This window comes from Orcinus orca, chromosome 3 (assembly GCF_937001465.1).
Source record: "Orcinus orca chromosome 3, mOrcOrc1.1, whole genome shotgun sequence".
Classification (NCBI taxonomy): domain Eukaryota; kingdom Metazoa; phylum Chordata; class Mammalia; order Artiodactyla; family Delphinidae; genus Orcinus; species Orcinus orca.
In genome coordinates, this window is record NC_064561.1 from 96,630,755 (window position 1) to 96,650,919 (window position 20,165).

The 20,165-nt window shown below is 35.3% G+C and overlaps 1 protein-coding gene across 18 annotated transcripts in view; it reads right to left on the reverse strand.

Annotated features, from left to right (window-relative positions):
• Window positions 1-20,165, reverse strand: part of FER (FER tyrosine kinase) — a 622,960-nt gene that overhangs the window by 284,496 nt on the left and 318,299 nt on the right. Inside the window, exon 1 of one of the 18 annotated variants that reach the window (XM_012532191.3) lies at window positions 11,117-11,269. The exons of the other annotated variants lie outside the window; for them this stretch is intronic. Within the exon in view, the coding sequence (XP_012387645.1) occupies window positions 11,117-11,254 (138 nt within the window). The 5' untranslated portion in view covers window positions 11,255-11,269. Of the gene's footprint in view, window positions 1-11,116; window positions 11,270-20,165 lie in introns of those variants that run through there. 18 annotated transcript variants of the gene reach the window in all.

Genomic DNA, 20,165 nt, shown 5'->3' on the forward strand with positions numbered 1-20,165 from the left:
AAATATTTTAGGCTCCTGGGTCACATGGTGTCTGTCACCCCTACCCAACTAGGCTGAAGCCTGTGTTCCAATAAAACTTTATTATGGACACTGAAATCTGAATTTCATATAAATTTTACATATCACAAAGTAGTCCTTCTTTCGATTTTTTTCAACCATTTAAAAATGTAAAAATAATTCTTAGCTCATAAGCCACCCAAATATAGACAGCAGGCCAGATTTGGCCCATGGGCCATAATCGTCCAACCCCTATTATGTCACTTAAATTACAGAAACTATACAACAAAGGCTATATAAGCAGTTGTTAAGAGGACAGATTCTACAGTCAGACTGGGGGCATTCAAATCCTAGCTCTCCTACTTGCAATCTATATCAAGTTGCCTAACTGTCTGTACATCAGTTTCTTTCTCTATAAATTGAGAATAATAATAGTACTGCCTATTCGGAATAATAATAGTTCTGCCTAATAGGGTTGCTGTAAGGATTGAATGTGGCATGAAAAGGACTAAGCAAAGCTCCTAGCACCCAATAACTAGTTAACCCTCTCTAAATATGCTGCTGCTGCCATAATCAAAACACAGGAAAAGTTCTATCTCATAAAAGTACACATTATAATATGCAAAGGCATTCTACTTCCAAATGTCCACAGGCAAAATTAGAGACAAATCTTTTAAAAAATAGTTATAGTTATAACATTTCAGAACTGGGAGATACCATAAAACTAATCTTGTTTCACCAGAAGTTCAAAGATGTTTTTGGTTCAAGTCTGAGTTAAAGTCAAAACCAGGACTAGAATCAAGTGTCTCCATCTGTATTATGAGGCCAGAAAGTCCTGTGTTTATTGTATCTTTGTAGCAATTTCGTAGACATTTATTGACCAAAATTTAAACAACATTCCTTTTTGAGGGGTTTGGAAAAGAGTATTTGGGAAGTATGGGGTCAGGGGCTGGCAAAAACTACTCCAGGCAGACAAAATAGCACAGTGATTAAAAGCAAAAATTTGGTATCAAAGCTGGATTTAAATTTTGCTGCTTGACCCACATAACGTTGGGCTAATTTATGTAATATTTTTGGGGCTCACAGAATAGGTACTCAAAAAATATTTGAATGAAAGGCCGAAAGAACTAGGCTTCTCTCAAAGTTAAGGGTCTCACCCACAAACAAAGCTTCAACTTTTGAAAACTTTCTTGATAATTAAAGATAATAATACACAGCTGTAATGGGTTGGATGTGACACCCTCCCCCAAAAGATATGCCCACCCAGCACCTGTAAATGTGATCTTTCTTGGAAAAAGCATTTCTGCAGATATAAGTAAATTAAGGATCTCAAAATGAGATCTTCCTGGATTGTCCAGGTGGGTCCTAAATCCAAAGACAAGCTTCCTTATAAGAAGACTTAAACAGAAGAGGAAAAAACACAGAAGAGAAGGCAATGTGAAGAAGGGAAACAGAGATTGGTGTGATGTGTCCACAGGTCAAGAAATGCCAGGGTTTGCCAGTAGCCAACCACCGGAAGCTACGAAGGAGACATGGAACTGTTCTCGCTCAGAATCTCCAGAAGGAACCAACTCTGCAGACACCCTGATTTTTAACTTCTGGCCTCTAGAACTGTGAGAGAATAAATCTATGTTGCTTTTAAGTCAGCAAGTTTGTGGTAATTTGTGAGAGCAGTCCTGGGAAACTAATATACAGCTGACAAAGAATCACTGAATATTTACCTTGTAAAGTGATCATCAGCTACTCTAAACATAAAAAAAAAAAAATCACCCTTATATGAATTCTATTCATCAGGAAAACTGGTTAAAAATTGCATTATTCTCATAAATTCTATACAGTGAGATTAAAATGTGCATATATGCATTTTTTATTGTTCATTTCCCACTCCAGGTTTTAGAACCTAATCTCTGACCAGAGACAAGGTTGCTGACCAGGCCCCAAATCCACTATCAGAAGTACAGCTGCAGTCCCAAAGACAGTTTTTCTCAACAGGAACCCTGATAACTCCAGAAACTATACAGCAATATGCACAGCTCAGCAGTAGCAAGGTCACAGGACTGTCTCCCCTGGCTCTTCATTCATTTACAGTACAGTAGCTGGAACAGTGGCTAACTTTTTTATTTGCTTTGCTAGCATCTATTTTCATACTAATTACCAAATGCGGTTTTCACATTTTGGGGTCCAATATTGTTTCCGATAATAAGGTGCCAGCAAAGAAAGAAGGAATTTCAAAGGCAACCAACTACTAAGAAAAAAAAATAAGTTGATTAGTATAAATTTACACAGATAGGACATGTAGTAAAAAGATTAACATTGAAAATAAGTATAAAAATTACTGGGCCATAGTCCTTATACTATCACACTTTTTTCATGTTTTATATAGAATCAGCGTTAGAAGGAATCTTTCAAGCTAGAGATTTTTCTACTTCAAACTTTTCACCCATAACAGTTGAGAAAATGGAAATCAGAGTAGGTAAGATGACTTGACTCATGACACACATATGATGACAAAGCTAACTCCTTTTTCCACTGTAACACATGGCCAAGATTACATCCACAAAGTCAACCAAATGCTGGGCATTGGTCACTCATTCAAAAATTTAGGGTGGGGTGGGGAGGAAAGGCTCTAATGACATTAAAGCAGAAACGTTACATTGAAACAATTACTACATTCAAATTTATAACATTTAGTATAAAACTGTTGTTCATTTACACCCAAAAAAGATGCACTATTTTGAATACCATATCTCAAGGAATGTAATAAAAACAGAAAAAGACCAGTAAATCTTAATTAAAAATAATTATAAGACTGAGGAATGCTGCTAATATGAAGATATACTCTCTCTCTCTCTCTCACACACACACACACACACACACACACACACACACAAACACACGTGCGCACACGCACACACACACACACAGCCATTTGGGACCCGAAATGGTGAAATGTTAGATATGATTGAAATTGTATCTGTATCAGACAGATAAAATTATCTTTTTTTTTTTTTTCCACTAAAGATAAAACATTAAAATAGGGGAGAGGCCTTTGAATACAGATACAGGAAAGTTTGGATCCACATGTCAGAGATGCTTCATTCAGTGCCTAAAAATTCATTAAATCTCAAAGTAGTGAGAACCCAAATGATTTTAAGTATTTTCAAATACATGAATAAAACATCACTATTGCTAAAGTTTTAGGGGCTATGTCAAAGAAGACAGTCATAATACACTGCTTGAACTCTCTGTGAAAAAAATATTGACATGCTTAGAAAATGGTCCTAACACTGAAGGTAGCTAACATTTATTGAGCACTAACTACGTGCCAAGCACCACGGACCCTGTCCATGAAGTCTTCTGTACATTTAATCATCTGTAACACTATATAGCAGGTCCTGTTAGCCTCACTTCATAGATTAGAAAGCCAAAGTTTGGAGTGGGTAAATAACTTTTGCAAGGACAGTAAGAAGTTCTTACTCAGAATACTAATTCTTACACTCAAACCTGTAACGTAATCTAAATCACATCATTTGTTCTCTTCCCTACACTGATTGGGTAGCAACAATATAATTTATAGAACCAAAGGATTAATATCTAGAATTGTTTTAAATCAGCTTCAGAGCTCTAAGAATTATATATAGAATCAAAAAATTACCAACAAATTGTCTTAAGGCTTTAAAGGTACAAAATAAAATCAAATAGCTAATTATCATATCTTAATGCATAGAAATTAATACTTTTTAAAAGAATAACTTCCTTTAAAACTAAATGGCACTAATGAGATGCCTCATTTGACCATATCTTTAAAAAAGATTATCCTCACAAATCAAATTTGTATTTCTGTTTTCTTACATAGTTCAAAATGAACATAATCTGGCCTAATCTTGCTGAGTTAAAACTATAAGACTCCATTTTGGAATTTCTTCTATCTGTATTTTGTGCCTTTTTTTTTTTCCAGATTCCTCCCTTGGTGTTAAAATATAGGTTATCACTTACTGCTACTGACAATTCTTGATTCCACTCCTCCCCCTCTCCTCCACCACCCCACGCCTGCACTCGCTATTTACCATTTGCTCGTTCTAATCTACAGTACACTGAGAAATCATGAAAATAAGTTCATTAGAACTGCTTCTAAATAAGAGTAGAAAATTCTAAGATTCTTTCTGATCTTTATTATGTGAACTTAGTCACATTCACCTGTGAAATCCAAATAGATCATTTTTTCTCCTACTTCTAGTTTCAGAGTAGAGGTCACAGAAAGAATGACCTATGGAGAAACTGGGTGTTTTTCTATTTGTTTCTAAGTGTAAAACTCTACCTGCACGCCTTAAATTTGGGTAGTATTTCCAGGTTTTTACTACCATCCTGGAAGAAGGTATTGCCAAATCTCCTAGTCTCTATTCAGTTTTCATTTTGCTTGAGCTCCGTGGAAGGCAGATTTCTCAAATGGTCTCTAAAGTTCCCACCCCTTCGCACACACATCCCGCATTATCACTAGGACAGTGATATGGTGGATTTCACGCCCATGATTAGGTTATGTTACGTGGCACAGCTGACTGTAAGAAAGGGAGAATATTCTGAGTATGCCTGACCCAATCAGGTGAGCCCTTAAAAGAGACTGGCCTCTTCCTGAAGGCAGAGACTTAAAGCTTAAGAGAGATTCAGTGTGAGGAAGATTCTCCATTGCCGGAGGGGACTACATGGCAAGGTTTTCTGGTGGCCTCTGCGAGCCATAAGTAGCGTCCAGTTGTCAGCCAGCAAGCAAAAGAGGACCTCAGTCCTCAAATGCAAGGAACTGAATTTTGCCCCAACCACATGAGCTTGAAGAGGACCCCCATGCTTCAGATGAGAATGCAGCCAGCCAACACACTGACTTTGACATCATGAGACCCTGAGCAAAGAGTTGGGCCAGGCCTGGACAACACAGAACTGGACCCACAGAACTGTGAACTAATAAACAGGTCCTGTTTGAAGCCATTAAGTTTGTGGTGATTGGTAACACAGCATAGAAAACTAATCCAAGCTGTCTCAGCATTTGTGTCTTACTGATGGCTCCTTTCCTGAAATGCTTCTTTGTGTGACTCTCCTCTTTCCTCTCTCTTGTCCCTCCTTAGTCTCCATTGTGAGCCTTACTTGCTCTACCCACCCAGTTCTCCAAGCTTCTGGTCTTAGCCTTTTCCTCATACTGTACCATCTTCCTGTGTGATCACTCTCATTTTTTAACAAATGTTTGTTGAACAACTACAGTATTCCAGATGGTAATGCAGGCTCTAGGGAGCTATCAGTGAAAAAGCAAACAGAAAAAAACTCCTGCTCCTGTGGGGTGCTCACTGATTCTACGATAACCAAGACAGCCTCATCTCCTGTGTTTCAGACTCAAATCACCAGCAGTTTTTTAGGAAACTCAGACTCAGAGAGATGAGGTAACATGTCTAAAGTCCCTCGTTCTGTACTTAATCTCAAATACATCTTATTCTTAAATATTCTGAAACTGTTTCCTCAAGTGAAACCTCACTTCTTCACCCCCTTCACTCCTAGGTCTATTGCAACCTAACCTCCTTCCTCCCCCATCCACAGAAACAATTCTCTTTGAGCTCACTAAGGACCTCTTAAGTTGCCAAAATCACAGAAAGCTTTTCAGCCTTATCTCTCCACTGCACTGTTTACTCTTTTGTTCTTGTATTTTTCAAATTACCCTACTTTCTTCTTTTTCTCTCACTCCCTCTTTAATTACACTGGACACTCCCAAGTCTTAATCTCCAGCTTCAGAAGGACATCCCAAACTGCCTGCTAATCATCTCTACAAGAAAGTTCAGGACACCTCAAATTTTAAACATCCCAAACTGAAATCACTCGCTCCCATCGGCCTGCTCCTACTGCTCTGGGCACTTGGTGAGCGGAGCCAGTATGACCTCAGTCACCTATGGTAGCCACCCTCCACTCCACCTATGTCTCTCCCTCTCACTCACTCATAGAGCCAGTTAGTCACTCGTTCCTGCTCACTTAACACCACCACCCCCAAATCATACTTGCTTTTTTTTTTCCTTAGAAAAATCTATAATAATTTATAAAATATAAACTAACACTTGACCAAAATCTAAGTTGGATGGTAAAGTTTACATGAACTATCAGCTAACTGTGGAGTTCAAAAATTTTATGTTTGCAATAAGTATTCTGTGCTTATTACAAAGATGAATAATGGCATAGATTTGTGATTAAGTAGAGAACTATAATTTTAAAATAAGCAGCATTTTGCCTACCACTTTTTATAAACATTCTTAAAAAAAATACATGGTTTACTACTGGGCTTAAAGTATTCTTAACCTTGAAACAAGGCCATATTCTGGAACAATTTTTTCATCAACAGGTCTTCTTCTTTTTTTACATCTTTATTGGAGTATAATTGCTTTACAATGGTGTGTTACTTTCTGCTTTATAACAAAGTGAATCAGTTATACATATACATATGTTCCCATCCACCCTCCCTATCCCACCCCTCCAGGCGGTCACAAAGCACCGAGCTGATCTCCCTGTGCTATGCGGCTGCTTCCCACTAGCTATCTACCTTACCTTTGGTAGTGTATATATGTCCATGCCTCTGTTCCCTTCATTCACAGAGAGCCCATCATCAGCAAGCCATAAGAGTCTTCATTTCTCAAGCTCAATTCCATAAGATGCTCATGTATCTTAAATACATGTTAACTTAAATACAAAGGAAAAGCTAACCTTTCATTGGGTGAAATAATGCAATAGCTAAACCATGTAACCGAGGATTTCTGGAATTCTAGTAAACAGTAACTCGAATGGTTTCTCGATTATACCTGGAAACATATAGTTATGATAGGAATTCACTTACAAGATTTAGCTTTATCTAATGAAGTATTTGCCCTTGGTTCCATAATCACTTAAAGTGAATTAGCAATAATACATTCTGCAATCTACTTTTGTGTGTTTTGTTAATTCAAGATTATTTTGTGGGGGGGCAAAGAGAAGCTTTAAGGTGGCCAATGCTTTCTTGCTACCACCAAACAAAACAAGAGACAGCAATTTTTTACTGATTATTGCAGGATATACACCTCTATAATATTAGAACTTTAGAAATACTTTACCTGCTGTGATTGAGTAAAAAAGCTAAAAAATATTTCATGCCATTCCTCTTTCACCAGTTCCCTCAGGGCTACTAGAGTCTATATTTTGGGATGAATTTTCAACATATATCCAATGTTTTCAGATGTCTCTAGGTATGTTTCTTAATCAGAATAAAATTTATATAATATTTTTTAAATACATAGAAAAGCATAACAAAAAGTAAACTATAAAGACCCCAGGGATTATTTGGCTAAATGACTAGATACAGAGCCTAAAGTATTCACCTATCATTCATCCTTTTGGTTTATTTTATAATTTTGACCATACTTTCTACCACTTCCACACTCTCTCATCCTCTTAAGAAAAAAGTAAAAACAGTTTTAATAGATGTATACTTTCAAGGCAGATGCCATACAAAAATTATATCATTGATAGCTAGAAGAAATCATTTTTCAGAAATTAATTAGAAATTGAGCATATAAAGCAATAATCTAAAATTATAAAATTAGCAAGGACAATCCGAAGTATGTACAATTACCTTTTTTTCTCTTAACATATGTAAAATTTGCCCTTAAAATCCTGAAATCTTTGTTTTTGTCCTTATGAAAAAGATTGTCCTACAATAAATCTCAAGAACTCACCAAATTAACTACTTTCATATATAATATATATATTATATATTATATATAAATATATAATATATATATATTTATATATAATATTTATATTATATTTATATATAATATATATTATATATTTATATATAATATATATTTATATATAATATAATATATAATATATATATATTATATATATATAATATATAATATATATATAATATATTATATTATATATAAATACTGTTATCATATCACCAAACACTGAAATACATATATAACTTCAAAACATCTTGTGACACTCTGTCAATCTGCAGAGGCAATTAAGTCTTCCAAATAATTCAACCAGAAACTAGAGAGCTGGGGGGGAGGGAGAATACCATGCCTTCAAAATATAGATATTTATAAAAGCAAAATGTGATAGCCAGATTTGTTAATATTAGAATCAATAACATCTATTGACACATTAAAATTATTCTACCTTAAAAATCTTAGTGCCACACAAGCTCCTGTGGAGGCAAGCACCTTCTAAAACATACAAACAAATAATAACAGTGAAAATAGCAGTACTATTCCAAGTCACATTTTTCTATTTTCACTAAAATTTTACTTATTCCTTCAGTCAGAATTGCACTAAACTATATGTGGCAAAAATATGTCTAAAACTAACCTAACCAAATAAGGTTTTGTGTTTCTTATAAAACAGGAAAGTAAGCAGTCCAGAGCTGATGCCAGAAACTCAAGAGGAACAAGGGCCAAGGAGCTCTCTTCCACCTTTAAGAGAAATTCTCTTGACCTAAACTTGCTTACTAGCTACCATCCCTCGGTCAATACTATTTTTTGATTGACGAACATAGAAACTAAGATTTTGGATGGATCTTCCACATGAATGCTAAAGTCATCCCAAATACCTACGGGTAGAAAAACAGACAATGAACCAGAGAACACATTCTTTGATAAATGAAGAGGAATGACCAAAAACATGAAAGAATTCAGCAATGAGAAGGAGTAAATGTAGTACAACCAAACCCCACAAGCCTTGAAAACACAGAGGCTTTCACATCAAGTGAAGGAATACAAAAGGCAGTATTAAGGAACACTTCTCAACACTGAGTTATACTGGATATGAGAGGATGAATCCTCTCTTGAAAAGGAAGTTTGCTTACCAGAATAAGATTCCAGGGGGCACAGTAAAAAATTTTTGAAAAGATGAGAGTTGCATGAGGATGCTTAAGGGAAGTGAAAATACAGTAAAGAATGAATCTGCCATATACAACACAGAATTAATATGACACTAATTGACAGAGGGAGCAGATGGCTAGCGACAGCAACGTGGGGGGCAAAAGTTTAGCAGAAGATGACTGGTAAAAGGCCTGGACCTTTTACCAGAATCTGACTTTCTGGTAAAAGGGGATGGCTCCTGCCTAAAATGAACATTTATGAGCCAGTATGTATCTTACGGTGATAAGGATTCACTGGAAACATCATAAAATAATATCAGAGAGCAAGAACCAAAGAAGTCAGAACACCCTATGAAAGGAGGATAAATAGTGACTCCATAAGAATACAGGACCCTCCTTTAATCAATTCAGGTACAGAATCATCACATAAGCTGGTAGAGGTGGATCTGAATATGTGTGTGTCTGAGTGGGTATAGTAACATCTGACTAAGCAGACTGATGATAAATGTTTAAATGCTTAAAAGTATATTTATAGATTTATCATAAGTCTAAAAGATCTCATTGTATTTAGGCCAGCATTAGCTAATAACCAAAGATAAATTATTACAGTTATGGGTGGAAGTTCACAGGTATGAGAGTTCAGTAAGTATCTACTTGAAGACAGTGTGCATACCTATACTTAATGTCTACTTGAGGATGGTGCCTGATAGCCATCAACACAAAAACTCTTACTGTTTACTTTAGGATAGTGTAGGAATAATGCATGACAATGTAGAAATTTATATAATAGTTAAATAACAAAATTTTAACCTTTTCCAGTTTATTTTGAAAACATGCAGCAGAGCTGACACAAAAGATAAAAATTAGGAGGATTAAAAACAATTTCAAGAACAGTAAATAAAAAGCATAAAGTTCTTTTGCAAAAACAATAAGAGATATACAAAAAATACAAATACAGAGAAATGTCAAATAAAGATCATAAAATATATCAGGAAATGAAGAGTGAAAAGGAAGCAGGACTTTATTTTAAAGCTACAGAAAATTAGAGTTGTACAAGTCACTAGCTAGCTACATGAGCCATTAATTATCTAGGGCTTCAGAGACATTGTTATATATAAAATGATAGATTAGACAAGATGACACCAATGGATTCTACATCCTGTAACATTTTTATGACTCCTTAAATCAAGACAACACAAAACGTACAAATATAAGGAATGATTCTTATACTTATGAATAGTACTTACCCAATGACTATAAGACACTAATATTTAGAACACCATAACTTAAATATTGAATTTAGTAACATTAAAACAGGAATTACATGTCTATTAAACTCTCTTCAAATATAAAAGAAAAAATATATGAGGCTACATAATCATCAAATGTTCTTTTATGACATTTACCATTCTTATTTGAAGGTCAGAACTTGTTTTTCCTAATATAGTGAATCTAGAAGAATGACAGCCTAAAATATAGGGTCATTAATTAAGGGACTTGCTGGATATAGGCAATTAAATTCAAACTACAAAATAACATGTAAACATAATCCTTTACTAACAACAGATTTAAGATAGGACTCCATTCCTTTTATTTATAGAAATGATATGCTATGCACTAAAATACTAAAAAAATTAGTGTGTTCCAGGTTTCTAAATTAAACTGTAAGAATTGATTATAAAATTAGTACTAACTATACAGTTATATATCATTGTGAAAAGCTTTATCAGGTATTATCACCAATTTTTTAATACCAATCAAGAAAAATATTATTTTCCTTTGCTGACAGAAATTGAAAATAAGAAGGTAAAATTGGGCTCACCAGCCAGGAAAGAAACTGAAATCAGGAAAAAAGAAATCTTAATAGCATCACAGATTTTAAATTGAGCAATGATTCTCCTCAGATATCCAACAAAACTGCACTCTTTTCCCTTCCCATGTTTTGGAATAGTAGAAAGCACATATTTTTCTCAAATCTGAGAGGTGAATAAAGGAAACAAATAAAATAAAATGAAAATGGAAAACAAGCCCCTGTCATTTTTTAATGGGCTCGGCTTGACATCTGAGTGACAGAATTCCTTCAAAAGAATTTTTTCTACTATCATATTCAGAAGTCAAGAAAAAATATTCTTCCCATTTATAAAGAAGCAGTATAAAACAGATGATCTGTTGGACTCTGAGATCATTTCTGGGCCCTGGCTGAAGTAGGCCTGAGACAGCCTTCCCCCTTACCTGTTTTCTTTTGACTTCGGATGTGGAAGGATAGGAAGCCTCAGAGCTGTACTTTAAAGTACAGGTTTTACAGGACTGGGAGTCAGAACTAGGATCCGGCCTACCCTCACAATGGGAACATCTATTTTTCTTCTCCATCTCAAATCTCAACCAAGAGCTGATGATAGTAGGCCCACAGAAGCCAATTTGTCCACAGACCTTCCTGTCTGAGCCAAAAGCAAGATAGAAAAGGCACAGATCTGGATCCCCTATTTGATGCTAACTCCCCCTGTTGGCATGGAAGTATACCAGTCAACTCTGGATGAAAGGAATTGACATATCCAACAAATGTTATTGGTTTATTGAGCAATAAAGAGGAAATCTTCATGCATTAAGTGAAGATCCATTACTTAAGAAATAAATCTATTTTGTAATTGATATTTTGAATAAAATACCTTCCTATTCAACCTGTAGAAGTCATCTGCTTCAGAACCCTGGATCTTGAGATCTCTGAGAACAGACCAAACTTTCAAGCACTTCTTGAAACAAAACCTTGCAAGGGTAAGCTGGGACGAAGTGAGAGAATAGCATTGACATATACACACTACCAAATGTAAAACACATAGCTAGTGGGAAGCAGCTGCATAGCACAGGGAGATCAGCTCAATGTTTTGTGTCCACCTACAGGGGTGGGATAGGGAGGGTGGGAGGAAGACACAAGAGGAAGGGGATATGAGGATATATGTATACGTATAGCTGATTCACTTTGATATACAGCAGCAACTAACACCAACAATGTAAAGCAATTATACTCCAATAAAGATGTTTAAAAAAAATCTTGCAAAAAGCTTTGCTAAAAAAGCCTTTCTTAATCCAGTGCTTTTTAATTAATTTTACTGAGGTATAGTTCTCCAATTCTTTATAGTTCTTCTGATTCACAGAGAAAGAATCTAAATTACACACAAATGATCTTTAAGGTCTAAATAAAAATTAAAGATTTCCTGACAGGAATGTGTTGAGCTTAACAACATACAATGAGGTGAAAGGGCTGGAGAAGCAGTAGAGGGTTCGGGATACTTAAAGCATAAACATTTAATTTGAAAACAGGGCTACTATCTTGTTAATCTGTTCTAAAATAGTTTGTTCATTGCTACATAAATCCTTGTTCTATTCATTCATTTTTTTTTAAAAGAAGGTACTATGCAACCATACTAGATGCCAGATATCATATTCAGGTACTGTGCAGCACATTCTTTAAAATGGACCAAAGTTCAAGAAACTTTACAAATAAGAAAAAATAGAAGAAGAGCAAGAGAGACATACTACACAAAAGTCTTAGTAAAACTTTCCTGGGTCACAATTATGACATAAAATCTCTTCTTTTAAACCCTTTGCTTGCCTTTCCAATTCCATGCACTTCAAAAAAAAAAAAAATTAAGACTTACATCTTTGCATAATTTCCTCTATTTCTCTAGCTTAAATATATACATTTTGATTTTGTTGTTATAACAATCATTCATCTTTATATCATGTCCATCAAGGAAAAGCCCCATTTTATATTTTGAGAATAATTTAATAAAATGTTACAACTAATAAATAATAATAGACAACATGGGGTGGGGAGCTCCTTATAAGCCAGGCATTGTTTAAAATGTTTTAGGTGGATTATCTCATTTAATCCCTCACAATAACCCTTATGAGAAAGGTTCTATCACAAGCCCTAGTTTACAGAAGAGAAAACTGAGGCACAGAAAAGTTAACTAACTTGCCCAAGGTCACACAGCCAATAAGCGGTTAACCCAGGATTCAAATCTAAGCAACTCTGCTCCAAAAATCTATGCAATTAACCTATATTATGCTTCTTGGGCTAAATCCCTGCTCCATCTCACCAAAAGTATTCTGTTGCCAAAATGGAGTCTCAAAGGATGCATTAGCAATTTATTAATTTTGTCTTTTTGCTATAGGTTGACACACTCAAGAAACAATGAGTTTTGATTCTCAATATTCTTTCCTTTGTTTCAATTTTTCTCTAAACCATTTTAAACATACAATTTGTAGTTTTACACCTACATAGAGTTACTTATATTTTCCTACCTTCCTTTATGTCCTGTGTGGTTTTATTTATTTATAGTTTCAATATTCATTGAGCATTTACTAGATGCCTGGCATATGAATTCACAGGCTCATAAAATCACAAAACTTTAAATCCTGAAACAATCTTGGAGATAAATCAAAATTAATGTTCACAGTCAAGGAATATAAAATCTAGAGAAGCTAGATTTCTTGCTTCTTGGTCCAGCCCAGAAAAAAAGCTAATTCAGGTATTTCTCCTGTGATCATCTGTACCCACTGGTTTTCTCTTCACAACTAGAAAAATTTGATGTCATCTAGATACCCCACTAGGCAGTCTTTCAGGTCACTTATATAGATAATAAGTACAATGGATGTTGTATTAGTGTCCTAGGTCTTCTGTTAACAAAAATACCACAAACTGCATGGCTTAAAGGAAAAGAAATCTGTTTTCTTACAGTTCTAGAGGCTATAAGTCTGAAATCAAGGTTTTGACAGGGTCATGCTTCCTCCAAAACTCTGAGGAACTTTCCTTCCTTGCCTCTTATGGCTTCTGGTAGCCCCAGGTAATCCTTTGTTTATAGCTGCAAGGGTAAGCTGGTAACTCCAATCTCTGCCTCGGCCTTCACATGGCTGTATTCCCTGCAGGTCAGTCTTTTCTTCTAATAAGGACACCAGTCATATTAAATCAGAACCTGCCCTAATAACCTCATCTGAACTTGATTACATCTACAGACCCTATTTCCAATTAAGTAAAGTCATACTCACAGGTACTGGATATTAGGATTTCAACATATCTTTTTGAGGAAACAATTCAACCCATAACAGATGGGATTATTAATTGCTAAGGTATCTTTATCTTTACAGTTTTCCAGTTAAATAAATATCTGTTTATTCCTACCCTCTGATTTCTGATTTTAAATCTTTTCTTGGGCCATGCTAAAAGTATACTTCCCACCCAATGGTGACTTAATATTTAGCAATCTTTCGTAAAGAACATTGCCAAGTCTTTCCTAAAACCTAAGTAGATGATTTTTCTGTACCCTATTACCTTCATATAAAAGAACTCTAAGAATAATCAGGCATGATTTTTTCCTTAGAAAATATTCCCTTTCCCCTAGAAGGTTTTTTTACTTAAATATGTGATGACTCTATTTGTTATTATGAATTCTAAGAACTTGTGCAATATTCAGAAAATACTTACTAAGCCTCCTCTATTTGCCAAGTACTGCTCAAGGCCAAGGAAATCAAAGTAAACAAAATGAAAGTCCCTGTCTTCGTGGAGCTACAGGTTGGGGGGCTAGCAGGGATTATAGGGGAAGAAAATAGATGCTAAAATCATACATATGTACATAATCAAATGCCATAATTAAATGAGTTAATAACATATAAATACACATATTAAAATATTTAATGCATAGAAACGCTTAAAAGAAACCTACCACATAGTAAATGTTAGCCAACAAAATTGCAGTAGTAGCAGCAAAGAACTAGAAGTAAGGGCTATGTAAGAAGTGGAAAAGGGCAATAGGATAATGATGGCAGGGAGTAGAGGGTTAATCAAAGAGCCTATTACAGCTAGAGTAGTCAGAGAGATGTCTCAAAGGAATGACATTTGAGTTGAAATGATGAAAAGGCATCAGGCAGTCAGGCATATGAAAAACTGGGGAAAAGAGCATTAAAGAGAGAGGAAACAGAAAGGCCCTGAGATGAGAAGCAGTTTGGCCTGCTCAAAGGACAGTAAGATCAGAAAGGCTAGAGTGCGGAGAATGAGAAGGAGTGGGAGGCCATGCTGGGGGAGAGCTAGGCAGGGACATGATCATGTAGTTCAAGCTCTGATAAGAAATTTTATTTTGATTACACAAGGATCCCACTGGAGGGTCATAAGCAGGAGATCACACAAGATCACACTGAGATCACTCAGTTACTACGTAGAAAATAAAATGTAGGAAGGGCAAGGGAGCAGACAGGTAGTCTGGAAGAAGCAGTCAGGCCACAACTTACTGTTTTATTATGATGATCACAGTGAAGATGCTGACAAGAGGTCAGATTTGGGATATATTTTAGAGATAGCACCACGAGAACTTATGGATAGAGTGGATGTGAGATTTGTGAAAGAGTGAACACAAGGGTGATTCCCACGATTTTTGGCTTTAACAGCTGATTAAAGGTGATACCTTTAATTTACTAAGAAGTGGAATACTGTGAGAGTGGCAAATTTGAGGGTTTTGACAAGTTAAATATGAGATCATCAGTCCAATTCCTGAATGAAATAATCAAATTCTAAGTCACTCTTTTTAAATGAAGTTCACTTTAAGTATGTCTTCGTCATGCAAATGACTGTCATACATTATATATAATACCAGAAACAACAAAGAATTTTAGTTGATCCGAATAACCAAAGCATTATTTTTACATATTCAAGAACCATGTGGCAGGGTGATGACTTTTGGTAAGCATGTTAAAGATAGAAAGCCTTCACATATAAATTTCAAAACTGTATATGCATTTATTTAATTTTATTTTTAAAACATAAGATGAAAAATAGCTCAATTTCAGAAACTTGGATTCTCTGACACTGAGCTCCACCTGCTGGTAGTTTCTTATCTTTAGGAATTTGTTATCTTTAGGTATTACACTATGAAAAGAATTAAAATATGTTTAAGTGGAATATAGCCTCCAACATAAATACACTGAAAAATCACATTTAGGAGAAATCATGGTAACTTTTTCTTTCTTTATAGCTACCTTTTATTGAGTTTGGTTATATGCCAGGCACTGTGCTAAAACATTTTTACAAACATTATCTCATTAATTTTCAAAACAATTCTATGAGGTTTCTATGATTTGCTACATTTTACCAATAAGGATATTTACCTCAGAGAGGTTGTGTTGACCTTTCCTATAGTCATATCTTTAATAACACAGAGAGGGTCTGAACTAAGTTCTCTCTGACTGTAAGTCTGTTGGCTGAGTAAACAGGCAACACTGCTTGGACAGAATTTAACCTATTGCGACAGAAAATTCTGAGTTTGAATCTGCCGCTCTTATTCTGATCAAAATCCTTACTCTCTTCAAGTTTCAGGGTTCTCATCTGAAAGGTAGGAATCACTCCTTCCTTGCAGGGTTGTTTGCCAGTAACAATAGTTTATGTCCAGCATACAGTCAGTTCCTTTCTTTTAGTAATTTTCCTTAAATGACATATTGGAGCAACCTAACATATGAGGCTTTATATGGCCAGATGTTAATGAATCAAATCCACTGTCTCTCAAAGAATAATCCTTTAGGAAATTTTAAATTTTGAATTGTAATAGATATTAAAAAGTTTGTTTAGAAAAATCCTCCAAAATGGAACATTTCATATAATAGTGAGATTTTCAGCACTCTTTAACTACTTATCTTTAAAATCGATAGAGTAATTATACATAAAGCCAACAAACAAATCTACAAAGTTAAATTAAGAATAATCAACTAGAAAATAGTGAGACATCACAATTATCACAATTTATCATGAAAATTGCAAGCAAAAGTTGAAGTTTAACACTGACAATTTCCCTTTAATCATCAATAATGTTTTTTAATCCTAACAAGGGGCAAGCTTTGAATAATGTTATGGGAGTTACGTTTTCACAACATAACAAAATTATTTTACATATATAAAATATTTTCAATAATTTAAAATATAGGTCTTCAACAATTTTTAAAAATCAGCTAATTTACTAGTAAATCCTTCTAATCTTACAGATCCACCTGCAAACAAGTATAAAATACCTGCAGTTGAAAACTTTTCCCAGGGAAAATAATGATCCACTGTATAACCTAACTGCAGCTGAGAAAAACAGTACTAAGACAGAATCATTCGAATCACATCCAAGTTCATTAATTATTCTAAATCTAGATTATATTCTTGGATGAACTCCGTTTACATACAGCTGTATTCTTAGACCTCCATGGACTGATTTTGGTGTTATGGCCTCCACTTCCACTGAGGGATTCTAGATTCTGAAAGAGATGGCCTTATGAATCTTCTTCCAGCATGAGCTGTAGTGATATTGTCAAGGGCACTGTCACTGCAAAAGTCAATGTCAAAGCCTCCAGTAAGAAATTCTATTAGAGCTAAATACAATGAAAAGCTTTGCTTCCCCTGCAATGGGACATGCCTTCTTTTATTTAACAGTAACTAATACATGACTTTATCGTCCTTTTCATTTTGTCCTTTGGGAAGCTTAGACACAAAATAATAGCTCTACTGTAGTAACTATCCAAGCTATGACCTACATAGCTTTTCCTCCAGTCTTGATATCTGTTACAACCTCCATTTTTCCTGGTGCTGATTTTATTTTTTTATTTGTATTTTGCTGTATTTTGTCATCATTAGCTACCTCAAATACTCTGAGGACTAAAGCAGGAAATGAATGAATGAGTGAATGACACAAGTATATAAACTAGCAAATATGAAATCTATACAAAAAGCCTTGCAATGTGAAGATTACAAATTCCCAGAGCTAACAGTCTTTTCGCCGAACAGTTTAAAACAAACCTGATTATCTCATATTGGTGACATCATGCTCTCTGCAATCTTCAGACCCCCAGACATGGTCATTCTACTAGGCTGCCTTTCTTAGAAGTGATACAGCTGAAGCTTAAAGCATCAGCTCTTTTTCACTTCCTGTCAGTCAGCTGAAGAACTCTATGGAAAAATAGGAGGACACAGGAAGGTTTCCTGTGTTCTTTGGTTTTTAACATCCTAATCCCAAATTACATTGTACATCCACAGAGCAAGAAGTCAAGCTGTCTCTGACTTTCTGACTTTGGGAGACAGGAAAGAGGCAGCATCCCTAAAAATCATCCAAGAAGCCTATAAGAATGGCAGACGAAAATTAAATCAGGCTTTCAAATTCCCATGGAAAACAACAGATCAGCGTTTTTTCATGGTATGGCCAGTCCATGTTTGTTTTACTGCTCACATACCAAATATCTTTAGTATCTGCACAAATTATTCCATCATTGTAAAAGCATGGTCTATCTTTCAAAATAGAAATAATTATGATCTAATTCCCCAGCACAATTTTCAAATTATAATAAGTGACCACTAAATTAAAGTGAGACCTCTAAATTGTATGCTGTCATCAAACGCTAGAAAGTACAAAGACACTTTCTCTTGGTGAGTTAAATAACCAGTGAAAAGTCAGAATCAACATGCTTGCACTACCCAGTTTTGGGGTAACTGACACTCTCTTTAGCTCCCCAAGCTCCTGATTTGAGGTACATATTATTATCTTACAATGCTTAATAAGCTACTTTCACAAGAGGCATTCAGAATTTAAAAGAGTTCTTTAAGACAAACTCCTTTGCCTAATAGTTCTCAAAATTTTTTCAACCCCAAGAGACCTGAAGGATGCAACACTTTCACAGCATGCATTATAGTTAACTATGGCTTGTTAGTAAAAGAGAAAGGTAGGGAGAAATGTAGTCCATGGAGGAAACATAATATGGGAAGGAAGAAGGTGAAGGAAGAGGGTTGACAGAGAGACAGAAGTATGGCCTGTGTAGTTTAAAAAGCCCCTCCTCGTCCCAAGTAATTCTGAAAGGACAGCCATGAACAGCCCAACACACAGACACAAACTAACACACACACACACACACACACACACACACACACACACACACACACACAGTGGAACATGCCTTCATTTTGGTCCCACGCTTAATTAGAGCAAATTTTTTTTCTGAAATTCTTAATTGAAGTACAAGATACATTCAGCAAAGTGTACAAATCAAAAGTGTACAGTTTATGAATTTTCAGACTGAAAAGATCCTGGTAACTAGAAGATGGATCAAAATACAAGTCATTTCCGCACTCCAGAAGTCCCCTGTGTGCCCCTTTCAGTCCTTCCCTCATCTCACCAAGGGTAAACCCTATCCTAGCTTCCAATATATCATAGATTACTTTTGCCTCCTTTTGAACTCTATATAAGTGGAATCACAGATTATGTAACGTCTGGTATCTTTCACTCAACATGATGTTTGTAAGTTTCACCCATACTGCTGTATATAACTGTAATTTGTTCATTCTTATAACTGCAGACAATTTCACTGGGTACATATTCCACAGTTTATCTATTCCATTGTTGATTGACATTTGGCAGTTTCCAGTTTCAGTCTATTATAAATAGTGCTCCTGTGTATATTCTTATACATGTCTTTTGCGGAACATATGTATTCATTTCTGGGTCACAGGGTGTGCCCATATCCTTTAGTAGATATTGCCAAATAATTTTCCTAAAGCGGTTGTGGTGGTTAAGATATTTTTGAGAACCCAGTGCATCCTGACCCCACTTAAATGACACAGCATACTGAGTTTCTGATTTTGCCTACCTATAAGTGATGAATATGCTAGCTAAAGCTATTTCTCTGTATCCTTTCCTTTCCATCAGTGCTATAAGGAATTTATTACTTTCTAGAACATATTCTAGAATAATTTACCCCTCTACATTAACTGAGTAGGTGTTTTGTTTTGTTTGGTGCTTATATGCCAAGGAATATATAGAAAAGGAGTCAAACATTTGACCGGAATCTAAACACTGATGATTTCATCTCTTCAAGCACGTTGAAGAAAAATTTATCGAGCACCTACTCTTTGCCAGGTACTGTCTTAAGCACCAGAAGCTTTATATAGAATTTTAAGAGATGAGGTACTTATAATAATAGCATAAATGAAGCCAGGGCATTTTCATTCACAATGCTATCATCTACTGGCCTCTCAGACACTCTCCTTTATTTACTGAGATCTTTGCAAGTGGCTTATAATTATTTTCTTTCCAGTACATGACTCTTATACCCAAGGCCTCAAAGTTCCTTTGGATGTCTTAATCTCCAGCAATGCTCATTTATGCTTAACTTCAGTATTGCATTCTACTATTCATAAGTTGGAACCTACCAGTCAAAACTGCTTCACATGTGAAATTTCAGATCACACTTAATAGCTTCATATAAGCCT